Below are 18195 nucleotides of genomic sequence, written 5' to 3'. Positions count from 1 at the left end.
GGAAACCAGGTATGATTTGTGGAGAGCTATTTTAAGGGTGAAGAAACAATTTTGAACAAGGTTAGAGATGACATCAGATGCCCGACAACTGTGGCAGGGTTTGCAAGACGATACTTCCTACAAATTGAAACTTAATAGCATGAATGCCAGCGATGCTTCACTACCAGATGAACTCAATGCCTTCTATACCCGCTTTGGAAAAGAGAACACAACTACAGCTGTGAAGATCCCCGCTGCACCCGATGACCCTGTGATCTCTGTCTCAGAGGCTGATTTTAGACTGTCTTCAAAGAGAGTGAATCCTCACAAAGTGAAAGGTCCCGAAGGAGTACCTGGTAAGGCTCTGAAAACCTATGCCAACCAACTGACAGGAGTATTCAAGGACATTTTCAACCTCTCACTGCTATGGGCAGAAGTTCTCACTTGCTTCAAAAAGGCAACAATTATACCAGTGCCTGAGAAGAATAATGTGAGCTGCCTAAATGACTATCGTTCACATCTGGAGTGATGAAACGCTTTGAGAGGTTGGTCATGACTAGACTGAACTCCTGCCTCATCAATGACCTGGACCCATTGCAGTTTGCCTATTGCCACAATAGGTCAACGGCAGACAAAATCTCAATGGCTCTCCACATGGCTTGGGACCACCTGGACAACACAAACACCTATGTCAGGATGCTGTTCATTGACTACAGCTCAGCATTGAATACCATCATTCCCACAATCCTGATTGAGAAGTTGCAGAACCTGGGCCTCTGTACCTCCCTCTGCAACTGAATCCTTGACTTCCTAACCAGAAGACCGCAATCTGTGTGGATTGGTGATAACATCTCTTCCACTATACATCTTCCACTATACACTATACATTTCAATATAGATGTAATAAAGTAAATGAATCTGAATCTGATTTGAGGCCTCCAGTCACAAACAAGAGAAAATCTGCAGATACTGGAAATCCAAGTAAGAGTCTTCATCTCTGAGCCTATTCTTTGGCAAGGACTCGCCATCTCACACCGATGACCCCTTCTCACGTCTTCAACCCTCATCCTCTTCCTGGACATCCCACCCTGGTCTTCTGCCTGCGCTGCACCTTTTCATTACCGATTGCTGACAAGATATCAACCGTCCCGACTTCAACACCCCTCTCTCCAATTCTAACCTCACGCTCTGCTCTCCACTCCTCCCTCTGGTGCTCCTCCATACTTTTTTTCTTGTATGGAGTTCTGTCCTCTCCTATCAGACTCCCCCTTCTCTAACCCTATATTTTTGTTCACCAATTTTCCAACTCTTTGCTTATCACCTTGTGTTTCTCCCTGCCCTCCCCCCCACCACCTTTCTACTCTACTACTTCAGTCTGCCCGAAGGGTCTCTGCCCAAAACATTGACTATACTCTTTTCCGTAGATGCTGCCTGACCTGCTGAGTTCCTCCAGCATTTTGCATGTGTTGCTGAGTTGAGGTCTGACTACTGGATAGTTCAACCAGTGACAAATGTCAAAGCAGCTGAGAACAGGTTCCAACGATCAAAGCATGATGGAGTGTAGGGGTGCGAGAACGTTAGTGAAGGAGAGATGGTGAGACTACAGAGCAGACTGAAGGTTACAGGGAGGAAACCAATTGCATGGAGGTGTAGTGGAGAGGGGTGTAGTGCAGATATGAATGACTGCCCAAGGAACTACTCCTGTTTCATCTAACATGCTGGATCTAGCTAGTGAACTCCTTTTAGCAGGGGTGGGGTCTTGGGAAGAATGGCTCACAACTGCTAAATTTAGATAATCATTAAAAGATATAGATTAGAATTTATTTATATAGTGGTTAATTAATATTTGGGGCCTTCAAAAACATCCCAGTTAGAGCAGAAGTAGATGGTTTTGTGGTTGATCGAGTTTCGCCATGTTTCAGCTTAAAATTCTTTCTTCCCTCAAAAAATTCTGCACTCCCACTGCCTCCCCCCCCAACACTCACAGTGAACATTATTTGCATAATCCAACCTCCTATCTTCTCGTCACAGACAGATCAGTCAGATGCAGCGTATTTGACCAAAATCTGACATCACATTTTTGAGCAAGCAGAGATTAAATTATGACTCATCAACTTCTATTATTTTAGACAATGTTTAATTCAGAATTTTATCTTTGTTGTCATCAGTACAAAGTGAAACAATAAAAGGTATTTGTACAGTTACACAATGTTTTAGAACCAGTAACACTGTGTATTTAGCACCTGGTAAAATGCCTGAGATATTGGTCATCAGAGAAGTATTGACATAGATTTGATCATGACAGGAAGAACTTGTGGAGATGTCTTGTCATTTAAGATAAAATGAAATGAAAGCCAGAAGATATGAAATTAATGTTGTGAAAGTAATTGCACAACTGACATAACCACAGAGGTCATGAGTAAGAAAGTCAAGTCATACATGGAAATATAAATATCAAACATTTCAATTTACAATATTTAGCCCTGTGTTACAACTTAAAAATAATCCTTACAATTATAATGATTAAGTTGGCAGTTAAAACAATGAATAATATTACAATGATTAAGCATAGAAAATTAAAATGTATATTAATGTAAGGTTTATTAAACTGTAACATAATGGCATATTTTCCAAAAGTTCCAATGTACTACTTGTCAAAGCAATACTAGTTTGCAGAATACTACTGTTTTTAATTAGTGTTTAGAAGAGGAATGTTTGTAGCCAAAATCTACTAGGTACTTGAGCAAGAAACTTATCTTTGGTCACTAGTACTGAACATTCTCTCAGGAATGTTCTCCTTATCATCACACACCCCAACAAATTCAGTTCCATTTGTATTTGAGATAAAACCATTAGGAACTCAATCACAATTTGATTCTAAACTCTCCTCCAATAAATACTAGTTACAACAATTTCCAAATTGTTTCAGTTGATCATTTGGAATAGGACAAATTTTGAAAACATCTAGTGGGACCTCTTCCAATGGAGAGAAAGTATCATTTAAATATCTGAAAGTATTTGAAGAAATTGATTTGATTTGGCCACTTTAAATTAATGGTGTTTACTGGTCAAAAGCAGTATTTGCTAAAGCGAAGCATGGAACCAAGCAAAGTATAAGTGAAGCATAGTGATGTCTGATGTCAAGTTATTTTCATGTCTGGTTACTACAGATTCAAAAGTAGGCTTGATGTGTTTTAATGGTAAATCATTTGAGATTAATGCCAGCACTTACTCTAAACTCTGAGAGTTTATTTATTTGCCTTTAGGATTTGGGGTAGGGGGGCAGGAGCTGTTGGGAGGGAGGTGTAGGGCAACGTACATACATTGCAACACAGTTCTTTGGAGCTCCCAGATAAATTCAAAGTTAAAGTGGGGATGTGTTACATTGTTCTGGAAAAACATTAATAATCTTAATCTAAATTATTATGCTAAGTAGAACCATTAAAAAGATTTTAAAGGAAAAACTGAGTCACTTAGAAATTGATAATGTTCACTTCTATTGACTTCATTGGAATACATTTTTAAGTTTTAATACAATGTGCAAACATTCACTTCGCACTGTCAACCAGAGCAGAATTTCTGGTCGGTACACTTTCCTCCATTTACTAATATCCCATTAAAAATAAATCTGAAGGGAATTGTTAGTGAAGGGAGTTATATCTCAATGTGGCCACATCTGAGAAATCAATATAGTGAATGTCTTTACAATAGAGTTCTTGGCAGCTGTCTTTTTATTGGTCTACATTTACTTTTACTAATGTGATAAGTGTAACAGAAGATTCATGAAAGTTTATACTTGAACTGAGCAAAGTGTTATATTTTATCTCACGCACAATTGTCATTCCAGTTATTAGTAATGAAGTGTCATGATCTTAAAGATGAAAAACATAAATGGAAATCTTTTCCTTTCCTACCCTATTATGTGAGTTATTTCAATTTTGATATTAATTAATAAATATCTAGTCCCACTGTAACTGAGGACAAACAGGTTGACTTAACGATAAGAACAGACAACTATAAGTTCAATTGGATCAGTCCCATTGGTTAAAATGCACTACATACGCTATCATATATTGATTCTTATTACTGAATAACTTGTTCTTAAACTATGCCAGTATATAAGGGATTCTCTATATTTTATTCTAAACATTCAAATTGTAATGAAGAACAATAAAGCAAGTAAAAGGCCTTAAAATAGAGACAACTGTCCCATAATAGAGTTTGAATATAAAACATATATCAATATTTAAATGAAATGTAGGTTAGCTTATTGGATGTTTTATAGATAAATTTTATTACTTTTTTCTTCTTTATAGATGTAATTTGACTTACTATGCTTTGCCAGTACTTTGTTTCATTGATGGTATAAAGTACAGTACTACACAAGATCGAAGTATTCAACTTTTTCAAACTTCCTCCATTTTCTATTTCAATATCAAGTAATATACTGCAGATGTAATTTCCTTCTTCAAATGATTCTAACCTGCAAATGGATGGACCTACTGTCAAGAGGTTTGTACCATGTTTGGCATGACTGTGGTAATAGCTAAAGACCTTTATCAATTGTTAGTTTCAAAATTCTGTGCAATTTCCTGTAAACATAATTGCTCTGATATGGAAATAGTCTTTGACCACATTCTAATGGAGATGTTACTCTTTGGCTCTTACACTGCTCATTGTCAGAAGTAGATAGTAAAGATGTATCAAACTTAACTCGCAAAATTATGAATGGTCAAATGAAGTCTTTAGACAGTGAAATTTAATGACTAGAATGGCTATCCAAATACTGCCATAGTAACTTAAACCTATGTGAATTGAAATAACAATTATCTTCATAGAAAATGTACAGTTCTGAGGTTTCTGGCCACAGAAACAAATATCAATAAAGCTGCCTTCTGCTCAAAAGTGCATACTATATTGGTAATGACTGAAATTTGGAAATCAGAGAAGCTGCTGCCTTTCTTATGAAATTGGCGCACTGATTATTTGCAAATTACCAGATCCATTTGCTTTAAGAGTTTGACTTTGGACTGGTGAGGATTTCCAAATCCTGGAGGCTAGAAGTTAACTCTTAATATTGCTTAATTTTTAAACAAATCAATTTCATCATACAAAACAATGAACCAGGATGCAAGTTTTCATGGGATATGTAGAATAATCATTAGTTGATCAGTTAATTAGTAACTGATTTTTCCTGATCATTTCTCAGATGAAGCATGTTGGGAACAAATACACATTGACATGGTTGCATTATTAAATGGAGATTATGACTTTTGTGACAATTTATTTTATTTTCACAGGAAGATTAAAGGCAAATGGCCCAGCAGTTGCTAGTGATTTATTGTGGCTCATCTTTCTTACCACAAAACTCTTATTTCATGTACTTGAAACTTTATTGTGCCATTACTGTGCCAGCAATTTCAGGGATGTAGTTTGATGATAAAATGTTAATATGTGGTTTCTGTGACTCATTAATAATGATCTAGGTTACCTGTAAATTTACAACATTTGAAATTGCTATGTTCCTGTTCACACTGCACCTTGCTGTCCTGTCTCAGGAGCAACTTTAGCCCAGATGTTTATGATGGTGCTTTTTGTAGCCAACAGCATTGTTGGAGTTAGTTCCTGCAAAATATGAGCAGTCATATTAAAAATGAGCTGATATGAATCATCTTTGGCTCTATTAAGTTGTTGATTCTGAAAGATAAATCTGATCATGAACCTTTCCTCCCAAATAAGGGAACCCAGGTATTTTGGTGGATGGTAGTTGGATAGAATAGGAATTAGTTGTGTTGTGGAGAGTTAACAGGATGGGTGGTAGGATAAGAAGCTAGGGTGGAAGGTGTACATTGGTGGTAGGAGGGGCTATTCCAGACATTTACACCACACACTGCACTCGTAAAGCATTGTGAAGGACCCCACGCACCACTCTTCTCCCTCCTGCCATCTGGCAAAAGGTACCGAAGCATTCGGGATCTCACGACCAGACTGTGCAACAGTTTCTTCCCCCAAACCATCAGACTCCACAATACTCAAGAGTCTAGACTGACATCCACATCATTTATTACTGTATTGTAATTTGTCCTCTACTGTGCCTACTGTCTTGTTTACCAATTATTGTACTGCCCTGCACACTTTATGTAGTCCTGTACAGGCCGGTAGTCTAGTGCAGTTTTTATGTTGTTTTACATAGTCTAGCTTGTGCTGTCTCACATAGTCTAGTGTAATTTTGTGTTTCATGTAGCACCAGGGTCCTGGAGGAACATTGTTTCATTTTTACTGTGTACTTGTTTATGGTTGAAATGACAATAAACTTGACTTGATAGTTTTGATGTGAGTGGCATCAGAAAACTCTAAAATCTGATCATCAGTGTCTAGTTGTTGATTTAAATGAACACAGCTATTTTTTATTTGGAGATACAGTATAGTAACAGGCCCTTCTAGCCTACAAACCTTGCCACCCAATTACAACCATGAAAGCTACTAACCTAAACACCTTTGGACTGTGGGAGGAAACTGGAGCGCCTGGAGGAAACCCACAGGAACACAGAGGAGGTATAAACTCCTTACAGGCAGTGAAAATAATTGAACCCAAGTCACTGGCATTGTGGTATTGTTACATTAACCACGACTCCAAATATTAAATGTTTAATATTAGATTTTGGTTAAAAAAAATGAAAAGAATTATTTTTGCAAAAAAGATTTTAGCAAGTAGTTCCTCTTATATTTACCCATATTTAAAGATTTTAACAAGCACTGCAAAATAAACTGTAGTGAACTCTCTTCTTTGAAATAGATATTACGTTATTAGTCTAGCTTGGAGATGTAATCGTACAACATGGTCTGGTGGGCTGCGAGAAAGGGTCAGCAGAAAACATGTCAACGTGTCAGTCAAAAATCATATACGTCACTCCTTCATACATCAAACCTTTGTATTTGTCATTGAAAAGCCGAATTGACAGGTGTATCCCTTAATTCTATCAGAGAAGAACGACAGAGAAGAAAAAAACAGGAATGCTGGAAATCTGCAATAAGGGAAGTAAATGTTGATAATATTCAGTGCTTAAGGCCCAAGTGATTAGAATTAATCAGAGTAATATGAAGTAATTTAATTTCCCTTTTTGCTTATTTAATGAGGGACACTTTAGTTAGTCTTCATGTAATTTGGTTTGATGCTGTTATAGGTGTTCTAATTAGATTGTATTGCATGACAACCATGTGCTGATAGAAGAGATTTGCACATAGTCTTAGTTGAAAGCACAAGTGTAATTACTTAATATGCAGCATGAAGTTGCATAATCTGATGCATGAAGAGACATCCTTGCAACTATTTGCACAGTTGAAAGGGACAGACAGCTACTTGTTCCTAAGGCTCTTATTTTTTTTCTGCAAAATACTTCACTTAATTTCAGCATTGCTTTTTTACCTTATGGTAGTTTAGACACTAATTTTGTGGTATAGTCAGTGATCAAGTTCTCCCATGACCCTATCCCATCCTAAACCCTCACCCTCATATTATTTGCATGACCAGTTTAAGTGCTGATCTTAAACCATCAATTTATTCACATTCCTGTCACTGTAAGGAAGAAGTTGAGCTTGTAGGTTCACCTTTAACTTGTTCTGCGCTTTGTGCGGTGGAAAAGATAAGCGTACTAGTTGCTCACATGCTCCTCCATACAATGTGCTCAGGGTTTGTTCTAAGTTACTCCACTTCTCTTGATTCTTTCGTCATTTAGCTTCTGAGTATTTTGGTTGGCCCAATTTCCTAGCCCACTGGTTAGCTGAATTTTACATTTCCACTGCATTTTATATTGAGGTACAAATTGTCGCAATCAATGTGTGTTCAATTAACTTTAGTACTTAATGTATTCTTACCAAAATAATCTTTGTAGTCTTTGAAAGCTTTCGGTCTTAAATTTCGTGCATCTGCAAACAAATAATTAGAAAGAAATTTGAAATGATATTGAATGACATTCTCTCTTAAAGCTTTATGTATTAAAATAACTAATTATTTTCTTAATTCTTGGAGATTTTGCTTCACAAAATCAAGTGGTTTTATGATTCCTAGCTGGAACAATATGTTAATTTAGTGAATATGTTACAACTCGGTAAGAATCATCAGGTGCCATTCACTCCTGTTTCGGGTCAAGTGGATCAATTCATTTCCAGCTCTCTGGCTGCTGTCTCCATCATCATGGTAAGAATACTGTTAGCGTTTATGCCAACATTTTGGTTATTCAAAATATTCCACAGCTAGAATTGGTTAATGTTGAATGATATAAAGAAATTCAAAGAAATACTGAGTTGTTGCATCAGCTAAGATGATTTACGGGTAATTCTTCTCATTCAAAACGGATGTTGACATTGTAAGCATTTACCTTTTAAGTGAATTTAAAACATTTGTGGAATGGTTTAGTTTACACTAATGAGGAAATTAAGGATGAGCATTTATTTTGTGGGATAATGAAAAGAGATTGTGTGTATGCTGCAACCTTCCTGATTTTATAACATCCCAAGGACAGTCAATGGAAGTAAAATGCCAAGTTGCACATGGCAAAATCTCAGTAAGGAAAAAATAACAAGGTCATTTATTTTAGTGATGCTTTTTTAACGGATAATCATCATTGGCAAGGATCATAACGGTATTTGGGAACTCGGTGACCCAACAACTTGAAGCTTCCAAATTGCTTAAGGAGCAGGCATGGTGACCTGTATGGCAACATTTTCCTTTGCCACCCCCACCCCAAGGAAGACTTGTTTATTAGATGACAGCAGTTGCCCTGTGCAATCAAAGACATCAGCTAAGAAGAGAATCTGAGGAGAACAGGAGAAAGTAGCAGCTGATGGCAATCCTGCCTTTACAATGCAGCACACATGCAAACATTACCAGTAGAAACTTAATATTATTAGGTAAACTAAAGTAAAAGTACACATTATTATCCACCAATAACACAATGTACTGTGCAAATAATGTATTGGACGCTTATCACTTTAAGCTTAATGGAAAACAACCTCAGGCTTTTTAATCCAGTCACTTCCAACAAAGTTTTCACTGAACCCACATGCCCTGCAATTTTGTATGTCAATAAAACAGATTATTGCCAAGGTCCCCGTCGTAACAGCCAACTCAATTAATTCCATGTGATACTGAGAGTTGGCGAAGAGAACTGGATACAGTAAAAACCAGATGTAATACTTTCAACATCCTCGTTGGAATACTGATTGCTTGCTTTCTAGAATTGCTGAGCCCCCAAACAACCAATTTCCATACAGTGTCCACCTAAAAATGCTGAAAAAATGTGATCAGGACCCTATTACAGGTCAAATCCAATTCAGCTAAGTAACGAGTCTGCTCTTGATCATGAAAGATTTCTCAACAGTGTAGTTCAACCACATTTAACCCGATCAGCTCACTGATTTCCAACTTGGGTTCTCACCAGGATCAGATGTTTAACAGCCTTGGTTCAAACGTGGACCAAAGATGTGAATTCCTGAGTTGAGCTGCAAGTGACTTCTTTTGACATCAAAACATTTAACTAAGCGTGGCAATGAGAAACAATGGTAAAACTAAGCCAATAAGCATCAAAGTGTGGCACTTCGAGTCATACTGAAGCTTAACAAGGAAAAATGTTATGATGTCTGGGATTCAATCATCCCAATTACTGTAGTGTTCTTCAGGGCATAACTATCGTAGGCTGTTCCATTAACAGACAGCATAGGTTGGAAGTGAGGACATTCAGCAATGTTCATTTATATACATAACGCACTAACAAATGTAGCAGGTCTGTGTCTGACCATCGACAATATTCAGGCATGGTCAAAAAGTGGGAAATAGCTTTTGTTCAATAAGGTGCCAGACACAGAACACCTTTAACAGGAGAAAATCTGGCCACTTATCCTTTAACATTCATGCCATCACTGAATGCCCCGCTGTTAACATTCCAGAAGATCACCATTGACCATTAAATCAATTGCCAGGCCCATATGTAGTGACAGAAAAGACTAGGCCAGAGGCTAGATATCCTGTGATGAGTAATTAGTTTCCTGACATTCCAACCTGGTCTATTCATACACTGGGCTCGTCAGGAATGCAATGGAATGCTTTCTACCAGATCAGGCAGCATTTATGGAGAAGTGTATACAGTTGATATTTTGAGCCGAGACACTTCATCAGGTCCTGATGAAGGGTCACAACCAAAAGCACTGATTGTTTATTTCTTGGTCTGTCCATACTGGCTGTGTGGTAAAAAGAGGCACAACAGTGCCTCTTTCACCTCAGATGGTTGAAGAAGTTTGGCATGAGTCCCCAAATCCTAAGAACTATCTACCAGAGCACAATTGAGAGCATCCTGACTGGCTGTATCACTGCCTGGTATGGGAACTGTACTGCCTTCAATCACAGGACTCTGCAGAGAGTGGTATGGATAGCCCAGCGCATCTGTAGATGTGAACTTGCCGCTATTTGGAACGTGTACAGCAACAGGTGCATAAAAAGGGCCCGTGGGATCATTGGGGACCCGAGTCACCCCAACCACAAACTGTTCCAGCTACTATCATCCAAGAAACGGCACCACAACACAAAAGCCAGGACCAACAGGCTCTGGGACAGCTTCTTCCACAAGGCTATCAGGCTGATTAATTCATGCTGATACGACTGCATTTCTATGCTATATTGACTGTTCTTTTATATATCTTACTGTACATACCATTTATTACAAATTACTGATTTCCACATTGCACATTTAGACGGAGAGGTAACGTAAAGATTTTTACTCCTCATGCAGATGAAGGATGCAAGAAATAAAAGTCAATTCAATTCAATTCTCCCCACAGATGCAGCCTGACCTGCATAGTTCCTCTAGCATTTCATGTGTATTCATCTAAATTTCCAGGATCTGTGGGATCTCTTATGATTGTGATTGTCCTCTACTGCTGGGATGAATGCAGCTCCAACGATACTCAGGAAGCTCAAATGGAAAAAGCAGCATCTGTCCACCACCCTAAATATTTATTCCCTCTATCACTGGTACATGGCGGTATGAAGTATCGTCATAAAATTGAAATGAACGTATTCACCTTTGCTACTCTGACAACTGCTGACCTTTCCCATCACAAACAAACAAGTGCAGCAGCTTCAGCACAATTTTTTCTGAGTCAAACAGCATCTGCACTTAGAAATAAGCCACCATTCCATCACCTTCGCTGGGCATAAACCCTGGCAAGTCCCTGTTCAACCTTCAATCAAAAGCACTCTGTGGGTGAACTGTGTAACATTCTCAAAGTAGTATGGCAGAAGGATCTTGGAAGCGATATTGAAGATAATGAGTGGTTAAATATTTTATCAAATAAAGGTAGACATATTAGGGAAGCAAGAGGGAAACTTATTCAGTATAAGATAGTACACAAATATTATTGGACACTAACTAGACTCTATAAAATGGGGATTGTTGATAATAATTTATGCTGGAAATGTAAAAATGAGGGGCACATATTTTCACATGATTTGGGAGTGTTCCATGGTTCGTCCATTTGGTGTAAAGTTCTTGATTTGTTGGGGAATTGGTTGGGTCCTACACTGCCTTTGTGCCCATGGCTTTGTCTCCTGGGTGATAGGACAATGATACCTAATGTAAACAATGTCAAATTTACTATTTTAAAGGTGGGTCTCATCACAGCTGCAAGAATTATATTGCAAAACTGGAAAAAACCCAGATGTCCCACTGTGAGGGAATGGACTGAGGAAAGGGTTAAGATTTCATCATATGAACACATGTTGAGAAGAATTAACAGTGAGGGAAAAGTGCAAGACGTGTGGGATCAATTTTGGTCGTATGTTAATTTAAACTTAAATTAGAAGTTTTTTTCTGTTTCTTAGTTTTATGTGTTTTCCTGTCATGGGATGGCTGTGTAAATATGCTGTATTGTATTTGCTCTATGATATGCTGTGCTGCTTTTGTAAGATAAGAATAAATAATAGTAACAATCTGAATTACAAAAAAGACTGCAGAAGTAGTTTCAGCAGGTGTTCAAACATGACTATTGGCCCCTACAGTATACTTGACTGTAGTTCAGGTTGTTACACTCTTCTGCTCTACTCTCAGCAAATAAACTTCAATCATATCAAGATCTGGAGTTGAAGTTGCGTGTAAAAATTAATTACCTACTGTACTCTACATTTCCCAATTGATATTATGAAATATTAACATGGGCTGTGAAAAATATCAACTAACCACTATTTCCTCTTTGCTTTATGCACTGTCCTCTATTTGGAATTCCTTCTGCAGGATTCCCAGGGTTTATGATGTGACATTCATAGCCTGTGGGACAATGCAGGGGTTCATCACCATCCTCTGTAGTGCTGCAAGCTTCAGCTGCAAGAAAGATAACAATTACTTAATATAGCCTTATTATTATTTTATTCTTAAAATAAGAAAGCTTGATTAATATCTAAAATAAATTAATTTAAATTAATAAGTCAATTGTGTGCAGTTTTGGTCACCAGATTTCAGGAAGGATATTAATAAGGTTGAAAGAGTGCAGAGAAGGTTTACAAGGATGTTGCCGGGACTTGAGAAACTGAGTTACAGAGAAAGGTTGAATAGGTTAGGACTTTATTCCCTGGAGCATTGGAGAATGAGGGGAGATTTCACAGAAGTGTATAAAATTATGATGGGTATAGACAGAGTGAATGCAAGCAGGCTTTTTCAACTGAGGCTAGGGGAGTTTTGTACCAGAGGTCATGGGTTAAGGGTGAAGGGGGAAAAGTTTAAAGGGAACATCAGGCAGAGCTTCTTCACACAGAGAGTGGTGGGAGTGTGGAATGAGCTGCCAGATGAAGTAGTAAATGCGGGCTCACTTTTAACGTTTAAGAAAAGCTTGGACATGTACATGGATGAGAGGTGTATGGAGGGATATGGGCCGGGTGCAGCTCCGTGGGACTAGGCAGACAAATGGTTCAGCACAGCCAAGAAGGGCTAAAAGGACTGTTTCTGTGCTAAATGTTCTATGGTTCTATTTGAAGTATCAGCATGACCCACTTTGATGTGAAGGATTTCTGGACTTGAACAGAAATCTGGGTAACATTTCAATCAAGCTGTAGCCCTTTCTTATTCACGGGCACATAGTACTGTTTATAAAACTTCCATGAAGGCTAACTGCAGGGGAACTGGGCATTATTTCATCTTCCGACTTAAGTCTGGGGCAGCACTGTATAGTGGTTACCACAACGCTTTACAGTACCAATGATCCAGGTTCAATTCCTGCTGTTGTCTGTAAAGAGTTTGTACATTCTCCCGTCGATGGCATGGGTTTCCTCCAGTAGTCCAAAGGTGTACCAGTTAGTAGGCTAATTGGTCATTGCAAATTGTCCAGTGATTCAGCTAGGGTTAATTTCAAGCTTGCTGGCAGCACAGCTTGAAGGGCCAAAGCGCCTATTCTGCATAGTATATCAAAATACATAGTCATAGACAGCACAGATATGATAGACACCTGCTCTTGAACTGTACTGTTCGATACTCTCCGTCCTAAGCCACTATGGATACAGAGATATCATGCAAAGAATTTGTTTCATTTCAAGAGACTGAGAATTACAGAGTGAAGGTAAGTAATCTTACAAAGTTTAGTGAACTGCTTAATATAATTTTCATATAACAAAGCTTTTATCGACATACTTTTTCATTCCTACAATATGAAAAGGATTTTCAAATAATACTAATGCAATAAATACTGACAATTCTGTGCTGTGCCTGACGTGGGTGATCTTGGTCTTTGACCGTGATTGTTCTTAGAAAATATTTCTGCAGAAGTGGTTTGGGCAGTTGTCTGTAAAAGACAGGTGAGCCCAGCCATTACCAATGCTCTTCAGAAGTTGTCTGCTTAGCGTCAGTGGTTGCATAACCAGGACTTGTGATATGTACCAGCCACAATATACAACCATCCACCAACAGCTCCCTTAGCTTTACGTGACCCGGACCGAGGGGCTAAGCAGGTGCTACACCTTGTTCAAGGCTGACTCGCAGGCCAGCGGAGGAAAGGAGCACCTTACACCTCCTTTGGTAGAGATGCATCTCCACCCCCCCCCCACTCAAAGGGTATTCAGTCTAAAACATTAACTCTGCTTCTCTTTCTACCGATGTGGTCCTATTGTTTCCAGCATTTTTGTTTTTATTTCAAATTTTAACCATCTGCTGTTTTATTTGGTTAGCATTTTAAAACTATGGATCAGAATTTACTGTTCAAATTGAAGTTTAAGGTCTAGACTGATTGATTCATACTTCCACATGGAAATGTCTTGGGCAATGTTAATTGGGCAGTCTATATTTATGATGTTGCACCCAACAATGAAACCATGTAGCTTTGTACAGAATGGCAAGTCCTACTGAGTTTTGGCATGCCCGCATTTTTCAGAAAATCACGTTACTTAGAGCAAATCCTCGCTGTTATAACACTCTTAATTTTAGAGGCAAACAAGCCCCACACAAATTTCTTTAAACCCAAGTTATCCACAATAAAGTTCCATGCTTAAGATGTCAGTATAAATCCTGCCAAATGTTAATAAACAAAACAGCTTATTTATTTTGAGATACTGCATGCGAACGGATCCTTCCAGCCTATGATCCTGCACCACGCAAATACACCCATCTGACCAATTAACTTACTTATCCAAACATTTGTGGAACGTGGGAGGAAACCAGAGCACACGGAATGAAAGCCATGCAGTCATAGGGAGAACATATAAACTCTACTGGCACTATAATAGAGTTACACTAACTGCTATGCTTCCGTGCTGGCCTGTTATTGTTTTCGTAACTAACAACTATTCTTATTGTGTTAGTTACTTAAATAATATTAGTGACAAGCTCATAACCAATGGATCAATGATATTTGTCTAGCAATGTGGCTTCTTGGGATAATGCCGCCACTAAAGCATCAAAAGTGAACAGTGATTTAGAGCATTTCATGTGCAAGCAATATGCTGCTTCAGAAATGCTCATTGGTTTAGTGGATTTATGTATTCATTGAATTACAGGTTTTTTTCCTGCTGATCATCAGATCTCAAGTATAAGTGAGAGTGCCGAGGGCAAAAAGAGCTAAATTTTAAAAGATAGGCCTGTCTGAACAAGTTGTGCATTTTAATGGACATGCCAGCTGTAGATATGGGAGCAGCTATGAAATCATGTTCTTTTTCTGGATTACAGCAAGGAAGAGAAAGGACTATCTTGGGATATGGACTTTGCTACTAAAGACAATATTGATTTGCCATCCCCGAATACAACTGAGTGTTTGACAAGTGTTTTAAATGGGGAGTAGAGCCAGTGATATAGCAGCAAGCCTTGAGTCCTGCAGAAGTCAGATGGCCAGATCTTATCACTACACAATACTGTACTTTCTCTTTGAGGAGGATTTAAAACATCATAAAATGGGTTTAAGCTAATCCTGCCATAAATTCCTAATTTTGCTCAACTGGCCAATTAGCATAAATTAATTTGTTCCACAGTTGATTCCAAAAAAATGTACAAAATACCAAATGTTTTGTCAAAAAAAATCCCTATTTTCCCACATTGTGTTACATGTAGATTTTGCCAAATTTTATGTCCCTTTTATACAGCTGTGAAATGAAATGTCCTTCTCATGATCTAATACATGTACTGTAACAGCCTGGTTACGATTTTTACTGCTATGCTGTAGGTATATCTTTCTTAGCTGTTCTGCTTTTAGCAGGTTTGGGTTCGAGCTAAAAATAAAGGGCTATCCTTTTCAACTTAGGAATGTTATGTCAGCCAATCAGGATGGTGGAATTGGGAGAAGGTTCTAGAGAATGCTGGGCGGAGAAGTTTTTGTGATGAACACTGGTGTGGGGCAAGATCTTTCTGGAAGGAGCTGGGAGTAGACAGGAAGGAGGATGGCTGAGGATGCCATCCCTGTTGCACAAGATGCTTTGGGCAGGTGAATGGCTTCAAGGAGGAAGAACCAGTACTACCATGGGAGAGCCTGTTTGCTTGACAGGGATTCCGAGTGACATTCGGAAAGGGGCGTGTGCTTTCACACAGACTGTGGGTCCAGCACTCGAGTTAAAGGCAACTTCAAGATGAGCTCCATCGCGTGTGCACATTTGGACTGGGTTAACTGTAATGGGCCCTTTTAATTTTTCTTCTTTTTTCCTACTAGCTGGTCGATAAAGCTGAAATTTGTAAATATACTTCTTTAAAAAATAATTGTATGCAGTGTACAATCTGGTATTTCTTGCCAACCGCTAATTGCAATGGGTCAATATCTACACAGATCGGGGTCCGGGAGGTTGAGACATCCCAGCTTCCTGGTTTTGGTGGGACCCAAGTCATACTGACCCTAGACGTACGGTTTGAAAAAGGTGGTTTTCTCACTGCTGAGTCCAATGGCTATTAGTGAGGGGCTAATGAGTCACATCTCTAGAGATGCCCAGTAAAAAGGGGTTTCAGTACTGAACCTAAATATTAGGCACATCTGGTCTCTATCTTAAATGAATATTGTATATATTGCCTGATATTACATATATTTAAATCACTAAAAGTTATGAGGAAATAGCACCTTGAAGCACTTCTTCTGGTCCGTCGAGTAACCATCCATTACCCCCAAGCCATCTGGGCTTTGGCTGCACCAACCAATCTAAAACTGAAAAGTTCAAAGTAAATTTATTACTGAAGTACATATATGTCACTATATACAACCCCGAGTTTCATTTTCTTGTGGGTGTACTTAATAAATTCATAATAGAATCAATGAAAGATTGCACCAACTTGGGCGTTCAATCTGTGTGCAAAAGTCAATAAACTGTGCAAATACAAAAATAAAGAAATAATAATAATCAATAAATATTGAGAACATGAGATGAAGAGTCCTTGAAACTGAGTCCATAGGTTGTGGCAACCTTTCAATGGTGGGGCAAGTGAAGTTGATGGTTGAGGGGGTTGAGGAATAACTATTCCTGAACCTGGCAGTGTGAATCCTGAGGCTCCTGCACCTCCTTCCTGATGGCAGCAGTGGGAAGAGAACATGTCCTGGGTGATGAGGGTCCTTGGTGATGGATCCTTCTTTCCTGTAACAACATTTTGTATAGATGTGCTCAACGGTGGGGAGGGCTTTAACTATGAAGGATGTATCCACTACTTTTTTGTAGGATTTTCCATTCAATAGTTTGTTGATTGAATACTTGTTTGTTATCGATGCCTATCGGTTTTTCCTGTGCTGGATCATGTGTGAGTGAGTGAGAGAAAGAGAGTGCTCCCTGCAAATGTTTCAATGAGAAGGAACACAACTCAGTTAATTCTTCTAATTATTTGGTTTACCAGCAAAATCACAAAGACACTTTATCATCTCATAATTGGGATATCCACGCTAGTTAAGAAATTGAAGATGCTTTTAATAATCTTCATCATTTTTTGAAAAGCATTTGTTTGATGTGTGGAGGTAAAACTATTTTACTGCTCCTTGTGCTGAATGTATTATAGATTTATATATAAATATTTTGTATTTATCATACCAGAACAATGAGCAAGCTTTTGTTCATTAATTTGTGTTTTGTGAATATTGTGTTCCAAAGTTTGTTTCTGTACAAAGGCAAGTTAATGAAGGCAAATTGTGTAGGCAAATCAAACTCATGCCATGAAAACCAGGCAGCATTTCTGGGAAGAGAAACAGTGTTAATGTTTCATACTGAAGAACCTTCATCAGAAGTGGCAGCAGGGGTGGGGTAGAAAATAAAGTTAAAATTGCAGAGAAGGTGGAGAGGAATGGATAGGACAAAGTGGTAGGATGTGTCCAGGGTTGCTATTGAGAGAAGTTTTCAGTCAAATGCTTAATGGAAACATTTACAAAGAGAAAACCTTTGATACTGTATCCCATTCCCCTTTTATTCCGTCTGTCTGTCTGTGTCAGCCTACATGGTTGTACTGATTACCCAATGTAAATATAAGGAACAGTACCTGACCTTCTATCTGGGCATGTTTTATTCTTCTGGACTCAGTATCGATTTCTACAACTTCAAGTAAATTGAGTTCCTGGTCTGTATCGGGACAGAACAGCTGTGTTGTAAGCCATCCATCTGCTATTGGCTTAGTTTGTCTCTCTCCATTACCGCTGCTGACCTACTGTGCATCATCTGCACTGCTGTATTTTGCCTCTTTTCATGATCAACTTGCATATCGTACTTTCTTACTGGAATATCCCAACCTGCCCAGC

General features: G+C 38.5%; 1 protein-coding gene across 4 annotated transcripts in view; it reads right to left on the bottom strand.

The window, feature by feature from the left end:
* Window positions 1-2105: 2105 nt before the first annotated feature.
* The window catches only part of wfdc1 (WAP four-disulfide core domain 1), a 43163-nt gene continuing 27073 nt past the window's right edge, over window positions 2106-18195 (bottom strand). For all 4 annotated transcript variants that reach the window (XM_059993165.1, XM_059993162.1, XM_059993163.1 and 1 more), the window contains exons 4-7: window positions 16546-16629; window positions 12210-12350; window positions 7855-7905; window positions 2106-5604 (exon numbers count right to left, since the gene is read on the bottom strand). In XM_059993165.1, coding sequence (XP_059849148.1) covers window positions 5546-5604; window positions 7855-7905; window positions 12210-12350; window positions 16546-16629 — 335 coding nt within the window. In that variant the 3' untranslated portion in view covers window positions 2106-5545. The remainder of the gene's footprint in view (window positions 5605-7854; window positions 7906-12209; window positions 12351-16545; window positions 16630-18195) is intronic.

The sequence above is a fragment of the Hypanus sabinus genome, chromosome 17 (genome assembly GCF_030144855.1).
Source record: "Hypanus sabinus isolate sHypSab1 chromosome 17, sHypSab1.hap1, whole genome shotgun sequence".
Taxonomy (NCBI): domain Eukaryota; kingdom Metazoa; phylum Chordata; class Chondrichthyes; order Myliobatiformes; family Dasyatidae; genus Hypanus; species Hypanus sabinus.
The sequence above is the reverse complement of the archived record's forward strand: the minus strand, read 5'-3'. Positions and strand labels throughout refer to the sequence as shown.